This window comes from Lolium perenne, chromosome 2 (assembly GCF_019359855.2).
Source record: "Lolium perenne isolate Kyuss_39 chromosome 2, Kyuss_2.0, whole genome shotgun sequence".
In the NCBI taxonomy this organism is placed as follows: Eukaryota; Viridiplantae; Streptophyta; class Magnoliopsida; order Poales; family Poaceae; genus Lolium; species Lolium perenne.
In genome coordinates this window covers 202,870,424-202,887,696 of record NC_067245.2, presented here as the reverse complement: position 1 = coordinate 202,887,696, position 17,273 = coordinate 202,870,424, and the positions used below count along the sequence as shown (strand labels likewise).

Genomic DNA, 17,273 nt, shown 5'->3' with positions numbered 1-17,273 from the left:
AATGCCAAGCTCAAGCACCTACCAATGCCAAGCTCAAGCACCATGATTGGCTTCACAGTGCTTGTTCTTGGCATTGGCATAATGTCAAGTCCATGCTTCTGCTTGTCCATGCTTCTGATTGTCCATGATATTGCTTGCTTGTCCATGCCATTGCTTGTCCATGCTTCTGATTGTCCATGCCATTGCTTGCTTCTGTCCATGCCATTGCTTTCTTGTCCATGCTTCTGATTGTCCATGCCATTGCTTGCTTCTCTCCATGCTATTGCTTCCTTCTGTCCTTGACACTGCTTGAGCTTGACATTGCTTGCTTGTGCTTCTGCAGAACTGGCCCTTCCTGGACATGTTCTCGGACGAGCCCATACTGGACGCTATCGACTATGCCGTCCGTGTGCAACTGCGTGATCCCAACGTAGCGTTCATGGAAGCCCACCACCAGATCATAGCGTCGAGGCTTCACGCCGGCCGTCCTGCTGACCTGGGGCACGCAGTCAATCCGCGTCTGTCGGCGTTCTTCGTCCAGGTGGAGAGCCATGACCTCCGTGCCCTCGCCGTCCCGCCGTACATGGAGCAGCCCCTGATCAGGAAGTACAAGCTCAAGAACAATGCCCCCCGGTCAAGGTCTGCTTGTACTTGGCGAGCGTTGCGAGTGGAAGGTGCAGCTGCAGTGGACAGGGCAGCGCGTCGGGTTCATCAAGTCCTGGAGCGAGTTCTGCGCCAGGATTTTGCTGCACGTCGACGACACGCTTGTCTTCACCCCTCAGGACGAAGGCTTCAAGGTCGTCGTCTTCAGGAAGGAGACGTCCTGCCCTAGCGTCTTCGGCTGCAAGAGACACCGTGAGGGCCCTTTTGCTGATCCTCGCCATTAAGGTGTTGCTGCTCCATCGCTGCCTCTGTTTATGTCTGATCCTGTTAGTTGTGCTGGCCTCTAGGAGGCTTTTGAACACTGCTTTTGTGCATATCTCACTGTTGTGCTGGCCTCTAGGAGGCTTTTGAACACTTCTTTTGTGCAAATCTCACTGTTGTGCTAGCCTCTAGGAGGCTTTTGAACACTGCTTTTGGACCTGGGTAGTCTGCTCCCAGGTTTAGGCAATCGTCTTACCACTCTGACGCTAGATTAGGAACTGTGAAGTACGCTGTTCGTTGTGTATAAGTGTTTGTTGTGCTTATGATCGTGATTGAGCTGTTTGTATGCCGTTATATGATGGTAAGGTCACCATATTTGAATGTGGTGAGGAGAAGCTGTTGTCAGGGTGTCCAAAATGGCAACCAAACACATGTGCTCTCGCTGAACAGAGATGGAACGTTGTCTCCAGGCATCTAAACAATGTGCAATTCTGTTCAGGCCGGTGTAGCACAGGCTACCAAACGATCGTCCAAAAGTGGCCCGCGACCATTCGCAACACGCAGGACGCCCATTTCGCTGCGCCAAGCATGCACGATTTCGGCCCAGGCAACCAAACGCGCTCGTAATGGAGCCGTGCTTGCATGTTCCGCGAGGCGCGAGCTCACGATCATGCAACATTGCAACGCATCAATCATTCGTTCATGATGTCGCTCCTTTTCGCGGCAATGCGATCCTAACCACACTGCTAATTTTAAGGTCACACGATTACGTGGATACCACTAGGAAAAAGAATGCCAGCTTTCAGAAGATTTCAATCTACTAGTAGTTTTAATTATCTGTCCGATGGCTGCTGGCTGGTAATCGGACAAGCAGCTAGTCCCCATGATCGAATCGACAATCTTAGGATTTGTTTTATTTTTCGTGAAACTCAGCATTATGGTAGCTGGTGCCTAGTGGATTGTGTCAGCTGTCAAGGAGGAAAGTGACTAAATACAGTCTGATATTATACTAACAAAAAGTATATGTGTAGTTGATACGATACGGGCGGCAACTAGCTTTGCAGAAGCCACAACACGGATGGTGAAGGGTTTTTTTTTACAAGGATGGTGAAGAAATTGGCCGTTATTGGAGTACACAAATGAAAAATCAACGGTCTTCCAAATTACCATAATTTATATATATATGTATCTAATCAAAATAATAATTTGAAAAAGAATCTGCAAGATCTATCTACCATAGTAGCACTACTCTTCCTGGACGCGGACGATGTGAATCTGGATGCACGTGCACGGGGGACCATATTATAAAAAATCTAAAAAATGTTATTTCAAAGATTTAGAAAAATTTGAAAAAAAATTGCACTATGTTGGCACTTATTTATGCAGATTTTAGTATAAAAATGACCATATGTGACTTACACATAAACGTGAAGATGGAATTTACTATTTCCTGTGAACAATACACAACCAATCATCATAGTGTCATTTGAACATTTTATCATTTTCGTGTAGGCCAAATATAATCGTTTTTTTTTTTGTGAAAACTTACATAAGTAAGTACCAACATAGTATGTACATGAAAAAAATTAATTGTTTTTGAGATTTTTAAATAGCGTTTTTCAATATTGGAGAAACAGGTGCATGTGCACCCGGGTTCATCCTTGTATTTTCCGACTCTTCCGTTCCATAAAACAAGACGTATATTTTCAGTTAAAAGTCAATGTCTTATAAATTTAATCAACAACATAGGCAACAAATAAGCATCTAAAATACCAAATCAATATCAATAGATCCACCATAGAATGTATTTTCATAATGTATTTGTTAAACATTGTAGATGTTTATATCTTTGCCCATTAGGTTGGTTGAACCTACAACACATTGGTTGTGACTAAAAAATATACGCCTTATTTCATAAAACAGAGGTAGTACTAAGAATATAATATGATATGTCTTCAAGCTCATCCGGTTGTGAGCGTATTATTGAAGTTTTGGTGACGGGATCTTTACACTAGATATTGTTTGGCGCTGTGTTTGGATGCACTGAATTGGATATAGAATTGAATTAGACTAGAAATTCTAATTCTAAAATGGAAATGAATTGGTTTCGAATTCAAATTCTGGTGTTTGGGTGTGCTTGAAATTTGGTATTGAAATAAGAGGATGTATCCAATTCCAATTCCTGTTTGGATGTACAAATCATAGAATTTGATGTTTTTGAGTTTGGACAGTATAAATTTATGTATATGTAAAAAAGTAGCATGTGTATATTAGATTATATATTGTCGGAAGCATACATCAGCTAGACATATGAATATACCTTCACTTCAAACTTTACTTGGACTCAGCTACTAATTCCTGCAGAACAACGAAAAATAAGAACCAAGACACCACGTATATACATTCAGAGAAGTAATAGTACAGTGGAATAGAAAATAGAGGATGGGAGAGGCCGGTCAGCCGCGTGCGTGCGCGCCAGCGGAGCATCACGACGCGAGTCCGGCCGGCCTGCGCCTGTGTGCCAGTGCAGAATACAGAGAACAAAGGGAGAGAAGCCGCGTCACCACAGCAAGGAGAGGCCTGGCTGGCCTGCGCGCGTGTGCCAGGCGAGCATCTACCACGGGAGGGAGGCCGCATCACCATGGCAAGGAGGGGCCGGCGGGGCGAGCGCCACCACGGGAGAATCCCGCGCCGTTCCCCAACTCAAAGGTTGACCCTAGGGCGGAGGGCAGACGCCGGCCGGATTTGGGAGAGGAGGGAAGAGAGAGGAGGGAGGAGGCCGGAATAGGGAGAGGCGGGAGGAGGCCGGCGACATACTCAGAGTTCCAGGAGATCGATCGCCGGCGACGTTCTTTTTCCGCGAGAAAGACGAGCTAGGACGTACCGGTTCGGGAGCTAAATTCCACGCAAATACAGAGCCCCAGACCTCGGAATCTTTCACAGAAGAAAAAGACTACGCGCGGGCGGGCGCTGGAATTAGCCAACGTTTCCAGGCTTTAATTCTACGGGCACCCAAACAGCTGAATTGGAGGACTAAATTCCAATTCCTCAATTCTGGACTTAATTCACTGCATCCAAACACAGTGTAAGTCATTTCTTCTAGTGAATATGTTTTTTGTTTGGTGACTCAGTTGCGACATGTATACAATCAAATATTGCCTTCGAAGAATATACATTTGTAGGAGCGAAATCTAGCGTGAACCGTCAGCATAATGTTCGCTTTGGGCCCGACAACTTCTGTAACGTTTTCTTCTTTTGGGGAATCAGAAGGTACCATCCGGCTGTCCATTATATATATATTTTTTAACAGGAGATGAGATGGGTCCCGAAGGACCCAGATACTTTCATTGATTTTGCATTAGTACAAGTGACCTAGAAAATTACAACCGCACATAGAAACTTTACATAAAAGACCCTGAAGGCAAGTTGTGGAAAGCAATCGGGTCCATCTTCCACCAGGCTCCATCGCCTGACCGAGATCTTCACCACCGGGGACAAACCACTTGGGATGAAGACCTCACCGTCTCTACGTCGCCGGCAGATGCCGAATAGACGAGCTACAGACGCCAGCTTGAAGCCATACCGCCTCCCATCAGGCATCAAGGCCGGGAGGAATAAGGGGAGGCTGCGCAGCTTGCCAGCACTCCAAATGGCCGCCATTCGGCCAGCAGAGTCGACGACGACACACGTCGCCGAGGATGAGCCCAAGATGGAGAACCAGAACCTGCTCCTGGTCCAACGCCGAAGACCCATCTCCGACACGGTGACGAATCTGACAAATCCAGTGATAAACACACCTTCAGCATCTCCACTCCCACCATGGCAGCACAAAGGCCAGGAAGAAATCATCCCCAAATCCGCCAGGACCAGCCACCTCGTGAGCTTATTTGCAGAGCAAACACCATATCTATCCTAGCCTTGTACCATCCACCATGGATAGCGCGGCCAAGGCAGAGCCGGCAGCCCCCCAGCGTTGCTCACCGGCACCAGGGGGTAGCTCAAACACGGCATAACGCTAGAAGCCACCAGGGCAACACAAAGCCTATACCAAATCCACTGAGGCGACTTTAGGGTTCCGTCCTCCCGCTAGCAACGCCATCGGTCTGCTCCACCTTTGGTGGCATTAGGGCATTGGAGGTGTGGTGGACCACGGCTCCTCGCCGGTGGGAGGTTTCTTGTTATTTTTAGGTTGTTTTTAGTGTCTTCTTCAGAATGATGAGGCGGCGGCTACATCCTTATTGCAGAATAAGGTTATCCCCGCCCTATCCTCACTCTGGTGGAGTTTTGTGTCCGACGGATCTCCTGTGATCCGGTCCATCTTCTTGTCCATTGGTGTGGTTATAGGTTTGGCTCTTCTGATCTACGGTTCTCATCATTGGCGTTGCTTGCTGCTTTGCTACGTTGACCCTTTGGAGCTTTATCACGACGACTTTCCGTCTATCTACTACAACAAGCTCTACTTTGACAAGTTTTTCCCGGCTCCGGTGATGGAGGGACGAGGACACCGGCGTGCCTTTGGCTTGCTCCAGTGTTTGTAGTCTCCACTAGATGGTCTAAATACCTTTTTGTATTTTTTTATTACTTTTGGTATTCTTACTGTTGATGATGATTAATAGATCGGTGGTCCTTTTCGAAAAAAAGTGCATGTTGATGAAAGGCAACGACTTGACACCGCCACATGTCATGTGTGAACATTTAAAACAGTTATAAAAAATAGACCTGAGAAAATTAATATTTGTCTTTTTTTTAGGATATTTGTCTGTTAGACTGTTACCATAGTCCTGTCTCCTGTGTGAATCTTAAGTCTATGGGCCTGCTCGCCAATAGTCATCCAGCTGTCCAGCTTCCCCGTACCCCGGGCCTGATGCGCTCTCTCCTTTAAGGCTTAACGAACTGGCCCAGTTTTGTTAAAAAAAAACAAAAAAAACTGGCCCAGCGTTTGCCAAAAAAGAAGAAACTGGCCCAAATCACAGGCAACTCTAGATCAGCAACCGCTGCACTAGCTAGCCACCACACTCCGGCTCGCCCGGATTGACGCGCCGCCACCACCCTCTGGCAGTGCCCTCTGGCCTCTGGTCTTCACACTCGCGTGCTTTCTTGCCGAACGGCGGCGTCTCTCTCTCCGGCTGGACCACAGGTCTGCATCGCTGCGACCACGACCTCCTCGGCTCGGCTCCTCTGCGCCTCGTCCGACTAGCAGGCTATCAGCAGCAGCAGGAGGTAAAGTGCAAGTCATTGCCCGCCGTAGAATTATGCTCCTTATATTTGTATCGCATAAACATAAGTTCATAAACAAACAATGGGGAGATGAATGCGTATCGCCATTGTTACATGGGTAGTAGTATCAGCGTCACAACTATGGCATTCCTCTAATTTGAAAAGAAATTTTGATCCTCTGACTCTGATTCTCAGTGCAATCTGTATATCCCACAAGCCACCTCAAGCTTTGATGTTTTAATTTTGCAGGTTTTTTTTTCCAAACGATCCACCAGGGGGGGATCGAATTTTCATTACCAGAAGATAACGAAAATACATCAGTACTTAGCAAAAGAAAAAAGCAAAAGGTGGAGGATCGCCACCTAGTGCTAGCGTTCAAGCGGAATATTACAGAGTCAGGAACAGCACAAACATAAAACCCCTGCCTACGGCAAAGGGGAGCCAGTATCAAGATAGGACCAAGGGACTATCAAATAAAGGGGCAGGCTGCATGATCTCGCAAATCCACCAGCTTCGAGAGGAATCTTTATTGATCGCCAGCATCGTCTGTATCATCAGGTTTCTTGTTCTCCAAACGAAGAAGATCAACACGCCCAACATTTCCAGAGGATGAACTTCCCGTTCCAGCCGCCGCAGCTAAGCGCAGGAGGCCATCAGCACCAGCTCGAAGATCCAAAGCATCTTGTTCGCCATGGAGACCTGACCAATACTACGTAGTTCATAAAAACAACAGCGTAACTGATTAAGTCAAAAGGGGAGCTAATTAGCTTTTTTTCAAAGCAAGCTCTGTTCCTAAGTTTCCAAATGGCCCAGCAAATAGCTGCCAAACCAGCTATCTGTGTATTACGACTTGCAGGAGTAAATTGGGGAAACCACCAAAAAAATTGTGAAAAGCTCCCCGGGCGAGTGGGAGAAGAGAATTGATGGTAGTAGCAACAGCACTCCAGACAAACTTGGCAGCTGAGCAGCCAAAGAAGAGATGGTTGATGGTTTCCTGTTCGTTGCAGAATTGGCAAGTTGAGTCCCCAGACCAATTTCGTTTGAGCAGATTGTCTTTGGTAGCAATAACATTATGCCAAATTAACCAAAGCCAGACTTTGATCTTAAGAGGGATCTTGCTTTTCCAAAGATGCCTAAAAGATCTGTCCATTCCATTCCTGCACACATGTTTATACACAGATTTCACAGTAAATTTGCCACTTTTTGACCATTTCCACCTTGGAGACTTTTTTTCCTGTGTCAAATTTACTTGATTCATCAGGTGAAGCAGTCCAGCCTCTTGGATGATAAGGTCAGGTGTCAACCATCTCCTATATGTGAATCTCCAACCCACAACAGCTGCCTCAGCAACAGTGACACTCTGATCATTGCAAATATCAAACAAGACAGGGAACATGTCTTTGAGGGGACTAATACTGCACCAGGAGTCACCCCAGAAGCTAGTTAGAGCTCCACTCCCAACTTTCATCCTCCTGCCACAGAGATAAATGTCTCTAACCTGCAACATATCAGACCAAAGTGGGGAGACCCCAGGTCTGTGTTTTGCATAAGAAATACCTTTGCCTCTTAAGTATTTTGTTCTCATGAAATCTTGCCAAGGGCCAGTGTCATGCTCCAATTTCCACCACCATTTGCACATCAAACTAATGTTGAATTTGAACAAGTCTTTAATTTTGCAGGTTTGGGCCTGTTGTCATCTTATGGGCGATAAGAGTAACGTGAAGAAGGAAATAGATGGCGCTCTTGCATCCCGTCTTCGCAAGGTTGGTATCACTTAGGTTGTTCCTCTGTTGGTTTATTTCGATTTTATGGTTACCGTATTTGTTTCTTGCATCTTAAGGGAGGACTTAAATTCGCACCCAAGAAGCCTCCAAACAAACCTGCAAAGGTCACTCCGAAAATGTATGTGATTTGGTGCATTTTTTTTTTCCATAATGCATGGCTATCTTCTTTCAGTTCAAGGTTTGCTTGATAAGGCATGGTGTCATGGCGTGGAATTGACAGTTTCAGCTATTCTATAGGGAGCCTGTTGAGGAGAGCAATGATGAAACCGTTGATAAGGAACTGTTGATGAAACTTAAGACATCGCAGGTGCGTGAATTAGTGTATTGGTCGTTTGTTGTATAATATGCAAGCTTATTGGTCGATGGTTGATTGGTGGGTGCTCTATCTTGCTTCATTTTGTAGAGCACTGATCCCTTTGGAAGAAGACTGAAGATTGAGAAAAATGGTAAACGTGGTTAATTGATGTTGTGTTCCATACTTCATATGTTATGAAATTCATGACTGTTTAGCTGTTTAGTGGACGTGAATTCTATTCTTTGAGCATGTAAGAACTTCAGCATCAACGCTTACTTTCCCTGATTTTTATGGGCTCACCTGTCAAGAGTCAACTTTTGTCAAAGAAGCACTTCCTAAGTTCTTAGTTTTCAGACTTCAATATATATTGGTAGGAATTTTGGAGGCAGTAAACTGGATACATTAATTCGTTGTCACTTGACAATCTTAATCAAACAACTGGCCATTTGAGTCTTGGATTTCGTTGAATAATATCTATAACTAGGTTATGTATCTCTCCTTCCGTACCTTCTATACAAATCGTTGTTCTTGACTCTTGAGGATAAAAATCTATTGTAAGTAACTTGTTGGGCAGTTGTAAGTGTATGGTTTCGTTGTTCTGACCTGTAAAAGGAAATGCTTGGGGTGCTAACCTTCAGAAATGCATTGTGCAGAGGTTGCACCAAAATAGTCTTGTTGTCTGTAATTGCATACTGCAATTTTTTTGAATTCAGTAAAAGGTACCTTGAGATTAGTTAGACTAGATACTGACAACTCTATCATAAATTAGCCCTTTCTTATGTGATGTTAAATCATATTACATACATCAAGCTAGTTTGGGCCCATTAATGATGTGCCCACTATTTCTAATATTGCCAGCATTTTCTCAGAAATCCATACACGGGTTGCATTTGGGCAAGGGGACTCTACCTATCCAAGATCTTTTCCTACGCGGAATTATTCAGCAGGTATTTTGTACGATTTTTATCTATTGTTCTATGATTTAGCTAAACGTTCCACTAAATGGTTTAATATATTTTTATAAAAATTGGATAAATAAAACATCTCATATCAGTTATTTACAGTCCGTTGGCTGCCATTGCAATCTTGCTTCTCTTGACTGTATTTGGATAAAGACCTTGCACACATTGCTTCATTTGGAGCATTAACACCCTTTATTTTCATGTACAGCGCCAAAAGTATTAAAAGAATATGTTGATCCATGGGTGAGTGGAGATACCAAGTGCACCAATGTGAACGTCTTCCTTTGCACTCATTATCCATTCGATTAATTTCCATCTTTATACAGGACTATACCCATAGTGATTATCCTGTTACTCTGCCACTTAGGAGGCCCTACTCTGGGGATCGTGGTATATTCTTGTTCTGTCTGGTTTTATGTTGCAGTGTAGTTCCTTCATACATTCCTAATTTATGTCCTACATTTCTATTGCAGAAATTCTTGATGATGAGGAGTTTGGAGAGTCTTCTGCCAACAGAGCTCAGGATGGTAAATTAACCACAGCCGAAGAACTTGGATTAATGGTAATGTATTATCAAATTGGTACAACACTGTCGCTTATTATCCTCTGTTTTAAAGAGAAAAAACCTTGTTAGTGGAAACTTAAATGTACATATTATCTGTTTGCAATCTGTCATTTAATTGCTTGAAAGGAGAGCATAGCTGCTCTCTTATTTTTATCGTTGTATTGACAGGTTCAGTCCGCCACACCACAGTTGCTCTTCTTCCAGTTACCTTCATCTCTTCCTTTACCAAATCAGACACAGTCTGTTGAAGAGCCAAATACAGGCTCCGAGGAGAATGCTCAACTTGGAAGTGCAGCATCTGAAGTGACAAGCGGGCAAAAGAGACCATCATCATTCCAGGGCTCTAAGATCAAAGATCTGCCAGGAGGTCTAATGGGAAAGATACTCATATAAAGCGGTGAAGTGAAGATGAAGATCGGAGATGCCTTGTTTGATGTGAGTATCAGTCCTGTAGCCTGCTGCTTTTTATGTGAGCATATATGTTCACAGCGCAATACTAAAAATTAACATACCATGCAGGTCTCTCCTGGGTCAAATTGTATGTTTATACAGGACGTTGCGGCGGTTAACACTATGCAGGTCTCTCCTGAGAGATCAGTAAGCGCGCCGTTGTAACCCCGGATGTCGACTACCTGCTGGATCCTGTTAACAGGATGGAAGAATAAGCCCATATTTGCATCAGTTGGCCTGTCTCTCCAGAAGATGAATAATCTTTAATGTGAGTTTTCTTGCCCTTCTCTTTAGTTTCCGAGGAAATAAATCGAACAATAGTTGGGTTGATCAGTTACTTAGAATACACTAATGCTGAAGTGATAAACGAATTAGACTGGTTTTATAGCAAAGATAGGCTTGTGGAGCGGTTCGTGCCGGCCTGTTCTGATCTTCCGGCAAGTTTCTTCAGTAAAGTCAAAGTGCTCTGTCATCTGAACATGTGTTTTTCATCTTACTATATGGCAGGAGAAATGCCATGAACGTTGTACAAAACTAAAAAATAGAGGGTGATACTGCTTGCCAAAAAAATCAGCTGAAACATTCCATGCGGCCATGCCTGGGGTTTCATTTCGGAGGGGTCAAAGATTGGTCAACCTACTGTTGATGAGACTGAATGACAACACTAGTAATACACACTACTGTGCGAGCTCCGGTATGAGCCTCAGCAAGAAGGAAATCTCCCGCTGCGAGAACTGCGGCGTCATCTTTACCGGCGCCGCCATATCCAGTAATTCAAACCTCCCCACTTCAGTGTTTTCTTGGTCGGGCTCCGGTGCGACTGCAGCGCAGAATTCCGCCACGGCGTCGGTGATCTCCTTCACCAGGTCGACGATCACCCCGTCCACACCCATCAGGTGCTGCATGTACACCGCCTCCGGCCCATTGCTGCAGCAACAACGTCAGACCATCAGTTATCTGCAACCCCTTGTCTAGAAAGAAATACAGAGCAAAGCTACTAGGAGCGAGGTGGTCAGTGAGTTACTTTAGCTGCCCGTAGGTGAGCAGGGAGAGGCCTGCCTCCTTAACCCTGGCCACCGCCGAGGGGTGCCGGAACACCGCCCTGGCCTCTGACACGATGCCCTGCAGGCCACCTGCACGGCACAGCCTGATGGCCTCATCTAGCGAGTTCCTCCTCGGGTCGGCGTAGAGCTGCGTCCCTCCGTCGGTCAAAAAGAAAACCTGGTTCAGAAACATTGCACGGCAGCTTAATTTGGCATGTCAAGCCACTGTTCACGGACCGAAAACTTTTGTGCTACCTATATCTGAAGAATTGAGAGTATAGTAGGCGTCTAGTGGTAGTTTCACTTACAGGGTATTGATCTTGCAGCTTCCGGATGAGCCGGGCGGCGTCAGGCTGGAAGCTGGAGAAGATGACGGGCCTCTCCTCCCCATGCTCGAAAACTACCTGAACAAAGGCAACACCGCAGCTGTTAGTGAACATGTATCTTCAGAATGGTGCAGCAAGAGTGCCACCATCATCGATCCCTAGCTTGTTCCATGCTCATGCCTTGAGGATGGCCTGCAAGATGCCAGTGAGCTCCTCATCCTGGTACAGGAGGTCGTCGTCAAACTTGAGCTCGATGTTGAACCCGACGCGAGTGTCCACGTCCTCGAATGCCTCCCGCAGCGTGCAGAATGCGTCGTCGGACTGCACGTCCCATCTCAGTATCCTGCCATCTTTGAGCTTCCTTAGCAATGGCCTCCCGACCTGAAACAAGATGCAGCTACTCAGATGTCACCGACTCACCGTTGTTTCATTCAGAGGATGTTGGATCATATATATGGTAGCAGTTTTCGGCTGTTGTGCGTACGTACCTTGCCCTGATCCTTTTGAGGGCCGTAGGAGAGGAACTCGTCCAATCCAAGATCGGTTACGCGCTTCCCGGAGATTTCGCCCTGAAATAAATTGGTCACGGTTTTGTGAGTCATTGCACCATATTGTCTGCGCAGCGAAACGTTGATTGGAAGCTCGGATCTTACGTCTTGTTCGGTGAAGATGAAGTTGTCGTGGAAGATTACCGGGCAGCCGTCTTTGGTCACCTGGGGAAAAAATGAATATTCATCTTGTAATCCACATCGTCGACGTACTTGCACGTGCACCGCGCTAAATTTGTAGGTTTGTACACGCTCTGAGCAGCAGCCAGAACGGCCATCGCGCGCCGATCGAACCGAGCTAGCTAGCTATGGCACGTACAGCTTGCCGTGAAGGCGTTAGCTACTATTAACGGGTGGTGCGCAACTGTAATTCCTTACCTGGACGTCGAACTCGACGTAGCCGACGCCGGCGACGCGCGCGGCGTCGTTGAAGGACCGCACCGAGTTCTCCTTCACCTCCTGGAGGCGCTCGTCCGGCGACGCCAGCGCGTTCATCCCCTTCCCGCGGTGCCCGATCACCACCAGCGGCGGCCTCGCCCCGTCGCCGGAAGCCGGCACCGCCGCGTCCCTCACCAGCATCGACTCGGCGGCACCTGCACGAAACATGATAGTTATTACGCCGCCGATCGATCGCTACACACGCATGCATTTGAGTCGTGGATGTAATCTTGCGTACCGTCGGCGCACGCCGTGGCGAGGTCGAGCTCCACGCTGATGTCCGGCACGGTGGCGGCGTGCGCTGCCATGAGCTGGGCGGCCATATGATGCACGAGACAAGGCCGATGAACGTGCCGCCGGACGGCCGCGGCGTGGGGGCGTTTGACTTGCCTCGACAGGGTCCCGACTCCCGAGATGATCAACGGCAGGGTCGTCTCTTATACTACCCTTTCTTGGTTGCGGATGCGCTGGAGCCGCCGGCGGAGAGAGGATGCTATATATACACTCACGTTCGCTGTCTGTCCCTCCGTGCTTAACGTGCGATGAATGTGGCAATACAGAAGGAACGAGATTATTACGAAGGCGCCGAGATTAAGTGACATGATCGCTACAAATCGGGACAGGCCAAATTGGGTTTGCAAGTTGGATGAGCGAATTGGATTCAGGCGGGCGGAGGGGAGGAATATCCGAGGTTTATGCCAGCGCGCGGGATATGCTCTCCCAGGTGACAGGAATCTCTGAATTTCCTCTGCAGATTTTTTTCTTTTTCGAAATACAGTACAGATGCATAAATCACTAATAGTACATACACTCATCTCTATAAATACATCTTACCCTATGTGTAATAAATTTATTCGGTACATCTTAAGATTAACAAAGTTATCACACATGCCTCGCTTTTCCGTCTTTATAAAACATCAAATTACTAAATTGGGGGTTAACCATCTCACATGTTGTTTCTCATGCACGGATTCTCTTTCGAGTGTTTCCTGGACGATCGAGGGTGATTGCTAACGGCCCCACCGTGAATAATGATTCAAGTGGAAATATAACGTGATGCTTAGGACATCTTCGAGGTGCCAGTAGTGCATACCATCCTCTTTCTTTCTGGTAATGGATAACATCCATGTTAGCACGTCATAACCTCAAAAGTAGTTCGGCCCGGCGAGATGTACATTTATTAGGTTCTAGAACCGTCGCCCAACAATCTTTTTTTTTCGAAACACAATACGTAAATACAGACGTAAATGCTCACCTTTATGAATGCACACGAACGCGCACCTTACCTCCATGAATACCTCTAACAAACCAAATTCAAAAACTAATCCGATTGGTCTTGAGATTAACGAAATCACCACATGTGTCTCGATATCGACAAGAACATCGCCTCCCACCGAAGAAATATTCCGCCTTTTACGAGACACAAAAGTGTTAAACCTGAAATTTGATCACTGGGTGAGCTAGGAGTGTCACTATCCTCCTAACCATCCAACCACTAGTTGGTTCTCCTCGCCCAATATCGTTTTTAGGTTTCTCAAAAAAAAAAATGTTTTTAGGGAACCTTTACCCAACATCCCACCGGACCAGACCCTCCCAAGCTTGTGTCTCTACTCCAGTAGGTTGCGCCGCTGGACGCACGCACTGGGCAGGCCGGAACAACACCCAAAATATGTTCCCATACTGACCAAAACGAACATAATCAGACTGAATGGATCACCGGTTTAGGTCGCTCTGCTGGAGATGCCCTAACCCGCGGACACGTGATAGGGGCCGTCGTTGGATGCAGTTTTAACCTAGGCAACGTCCATACGGACTAGATCGGACATATGGCCGGGCTTGGGGGCTTCCCTCAGAGATGCTGTTTGCAACGATACAGATTGCTTACAACTCTGGAGTTGCCAGCCCCTTGTTACTGTTGGGCAAGTACCTGCCTCTTACTGCTATTCCTTTACTAGTGAACTTGTAAGGAGATGGCCGGGACCATGAAGCGGTGTTGCGCCATGGGCGCGCGACGTCCAGGAGTGCCACGCCTGGTGCAAGTCGCCGACGTTCCCGGGCGGCTAAATCGCCACAGTCGCTCGCGGCGTCCTCCTCGCCCACGTCGGTCCTACCCTCCTCGCCGGCTTCCAAGGGCCAGCGCCTCTCCCAGCTGTGGCTTCAGGATCGCCACCAGGTGTCCGAGGGAACTCCGGTTCGCCCTCCAGGCTTCGACACTCCGCCGGGGTCCCCGGCGTTCCACACCCCGCCTTCCTCGCCGACGCAAACGCCGGTGCTGGCCCATGTCAGCCCGCTGGCGCGGACGCCGCCGCGCAGGAGGCCCGGCTCTTCGCCTGGAGGTCTGCAGCTGCCCAGTGGGCTCTTCGCACCAGCGCTGCGGCCTCTGCTGTCGCCGCCCACATCATCGCCTCCGCAGCGTCCGGCAAATAGGAGGAAGACTCTCGCCGGCGTGACGATCGGCCGCACTATCGGCTTCACGCTCAAGCAAGCCTCCGCAAGAAACAAGGCAGGCAGGAAGACGGCTCCTGTCGCGAAGAGGGCGGAAGCGGTGCTCTGTCGTGGGCTGGGGATCATCAAGGACGGAGAAGTGGTCACCGAGCAAGCCATGGCGGAGTTCGCGGCAAGATTCCAGGGACAGGTGACGCAGGAGGTCATCGATGCTATGAAGGTGCTATTTAACATCGCGACGGAGGATGAAGACGAGGTTGACCAGGCGCTCATCCAGGGTGGAGGAGCTGCGGCGTTGGACTTGGAGGACGAGGTGGATGGCACTGCTGATGTCTGATCATCTTTTGCTGCTGTCCGGTTGGGCCAGTTTGTTCCCAATGTTGTTAAAACCTGCTGTTGTCCGTTGTTGTAAGGATCTGGGCAGTTGTCTTCCGTGGCTGGTGCATGTACCACGCCTCTGGAATTGTTGCCAGGCGCTGCTCGCCATCTTAGCTGTTAGTCAGTCGGGTTCTGTTAGTGCTAAATGTTAGACATCCTGCTGAACATTTTGGGGTGGAATGTCCGGGGCTTAAATGATCAAGATCGTCGGGACACCGTGCATGAGATAATTGCTTCCTCTTCCTGTCAAATTGTGTGCCTGCAAGAAACCAAGCTCGACTCTGTGTCGCCCGCTGACGCCATCTACATCGGCGGCAACCGTTTGAAGTGCTTCGCCGAGAGGCCATCTATTGGGACTAAGGGGGGCATTCTCCTTCTCTGGGACGATTCCGTGGTGCAACTCACAAATGTGGTCCTTTCCGATCATTGCCTCTCCGCTCATGTGCACCTCATAAACACGGATCATGAGGGTGATTTCAAGATCACCGGGGTGTATGGGCCAACTGCGTCGAGCCAAAAAGACCCCTTCTTTGCCGAGCTTTTGGGCCACAAACCGCCGCTTGGCGTCCGTTGGCTTGCTCTGGGTGATTTTAACCAAATAAGGAGGGCTAGAGACAAGAACAAACGGAACGTGAATCGCGGGCGGATAAACCGTTTCCGGGCGGCCCTTCATTCGTGTGAGCTTACGGAGATCCACCTTCAAAACCGCCGCTTCACTTGGTCCAATGAGAGGGAGAACCCGACGCTTTGCAAGCTCGATGCTTTCTATTGCAACTCCGAGTGGGACATCCGCTTCGACACTCATGTTCTTCATGCTCTTTCCTCCTCCTTGTCGGACCATTGCCCGCTACTCCTCTCCGATGCTTGTGGCCCTCGTAGACCAAGGTCTTTCAAGTTCGAGAACTTTTGGACTAGGGTCCCCGGTTTCCATGACGTTGTGCAACAAGCGTGGAATGAACCTTCTTCCCACGTCGAGCCATGCCAAGTTCTCTTCCACAAGCTCCGTTGCACCGGCAAGAGGTTGACTAAGTGGAGCCGCGGCCTTTTCTCTAATGGGAAGGTGTTGTTGCACGCCGCGCTCTTGGTGATCTTGCAACTTGACTTGGCCCAAGAGTTTAGATTGCTCTCCAATGATGAAATGATGCTTAGGGCCCGTTTGAGGAGGAAAGTCATTGCCCTCTCGGTGGTGGAGAGGGCTAGGAAAAAGCAAAGTGCCCGCATTGCTAACTTGAAAGAGGGGGATGCCAACACAAAGTTCTTTCACCTAAGGGTTAACGCGAGACGTAGGAAAAACCACATTCACAAACTCATGAACAACCATGGTTGGGTTACCGAGCATGTGGCCAAGGAAGAGGTCATCCATAGCCATTTCAAGTCGACCATGGAGAGAGGCGAGCCAAGAACTAAGGATTTCAATTGGGAGCGCTCCACTTTGTTGACCCGGACTTGAATAGCCTTGGGGAGCCATTTACCGAGGAGGAGGTGCGGAATGCGATAAATCTTATGCCCGGGGATAGGGCACCGGGACCGGATGGGTTCACGGGCACCTTCTTCAAGAAGTGTTGGGACATTGTCAAAGTCGACGTCATGAACGTCATTCACCTCTTTGGGGACCTCCACGCCGAGAATTTTCATTGGCTTAACTCCGCCAATATTGTCTTGTTACCCAAGAAGGAGGGGGCGGAACAAATCACCGACTTTCGGCCCATAAGCTTAATCCATGCCATTGCCAAGATCATTTCCAAAATGCTTGCTCTTAGGCTTGCGCCTCTCATGGATGAGCTTGTCTCCAACGCGCAAAGTGCTTTCATCAAGAAAAGGAGTATACACGATAATTTCCTCTATGTCAAGAACCTTGCCACTAGATTCCACAAAAACAAGATTCCGGCTTTGCTATTCAAGCTCGACATTAGAAAGGCTTTCGACTCCGTCCGGTGGGAATATCTTGTGGACTTACTCCAAAGACGGGGCTTCCCGAG

At 47.9% G+C, this 17,273-nt stretch overlaps 2 protein-coding genes and 1 pseudogene across 3 annotated transcripts; 2 read left to right on the top strand and 1 right to left on the bottom strand.

Annotated features, from left to right (window-relative positions):
* The first annotated feature begins 5,850 nt into the window (after window positions 1-5,850).
* LOC127321242 (uncharacterized) lies at window positions 5,851-10,537 on the top strand (annotated as a pseudogene).
* Window positions 10,538-10,583: 46 nt separating this feature from the next.
* LOC127321233 (glycerophosphodiester phosphodiesterase GDPD2) lies at window positions 10,584-13,049 on the bottom strand. Of its 2 annotated transcripts, XM_051350270.2 has the most exons (8): window positions 12,710-13,037; window positions 12,412-12,626; window positions 12,139-12,198; window positions 11,974-12,054; window positions 11,666-11,866; window positions 11,468-11,563; window positions 11,141-11,337; window positions 10,584-11,043 (listed from the first exon to the last, which is right to left on the bottom strand). In XM_051350270.2, the coding sequence occupies exons 1-8, from the start codon at window positions 12,792-12,794 to the stop codon at window positions 10,794-10,796; spliced, it is 1,185 nt and encodes a 394-aa protein (XP_051206230.1). In that variant the 5' UTR covers window positions 12,795-13,037; the 3' UTR covers window positions 10,584-10,793. The 2 variants fall into 2 exon arrangements, with proteins under 2 accessions (XP_051206230.1, XP_051206231.1); XM_051350271.2 differs by lacking the exon at window positions 10,584-11,043 and having other exon boundaries at window positions 11,137-11,337; window positions 12,710-13,049.
* Window positions 13,050-15,439: 2,390 nt separating this feature from the next.
* LOC139835709 (uncharacterized) lies at window positions 15,440-16,744 on the top strand. Its single transcript, XM_071825572.1, has one exon. It carries the CDS (start codon window positions 15,440-15,442, stop codon window positions 16,742-16,744), a length of 1,305 nt encoding a protein of 434 aa, XP_071681673.1.
* The last annotated feature ends 529 nt before the right edge of the window (window positions 16,745-17,273 follow it).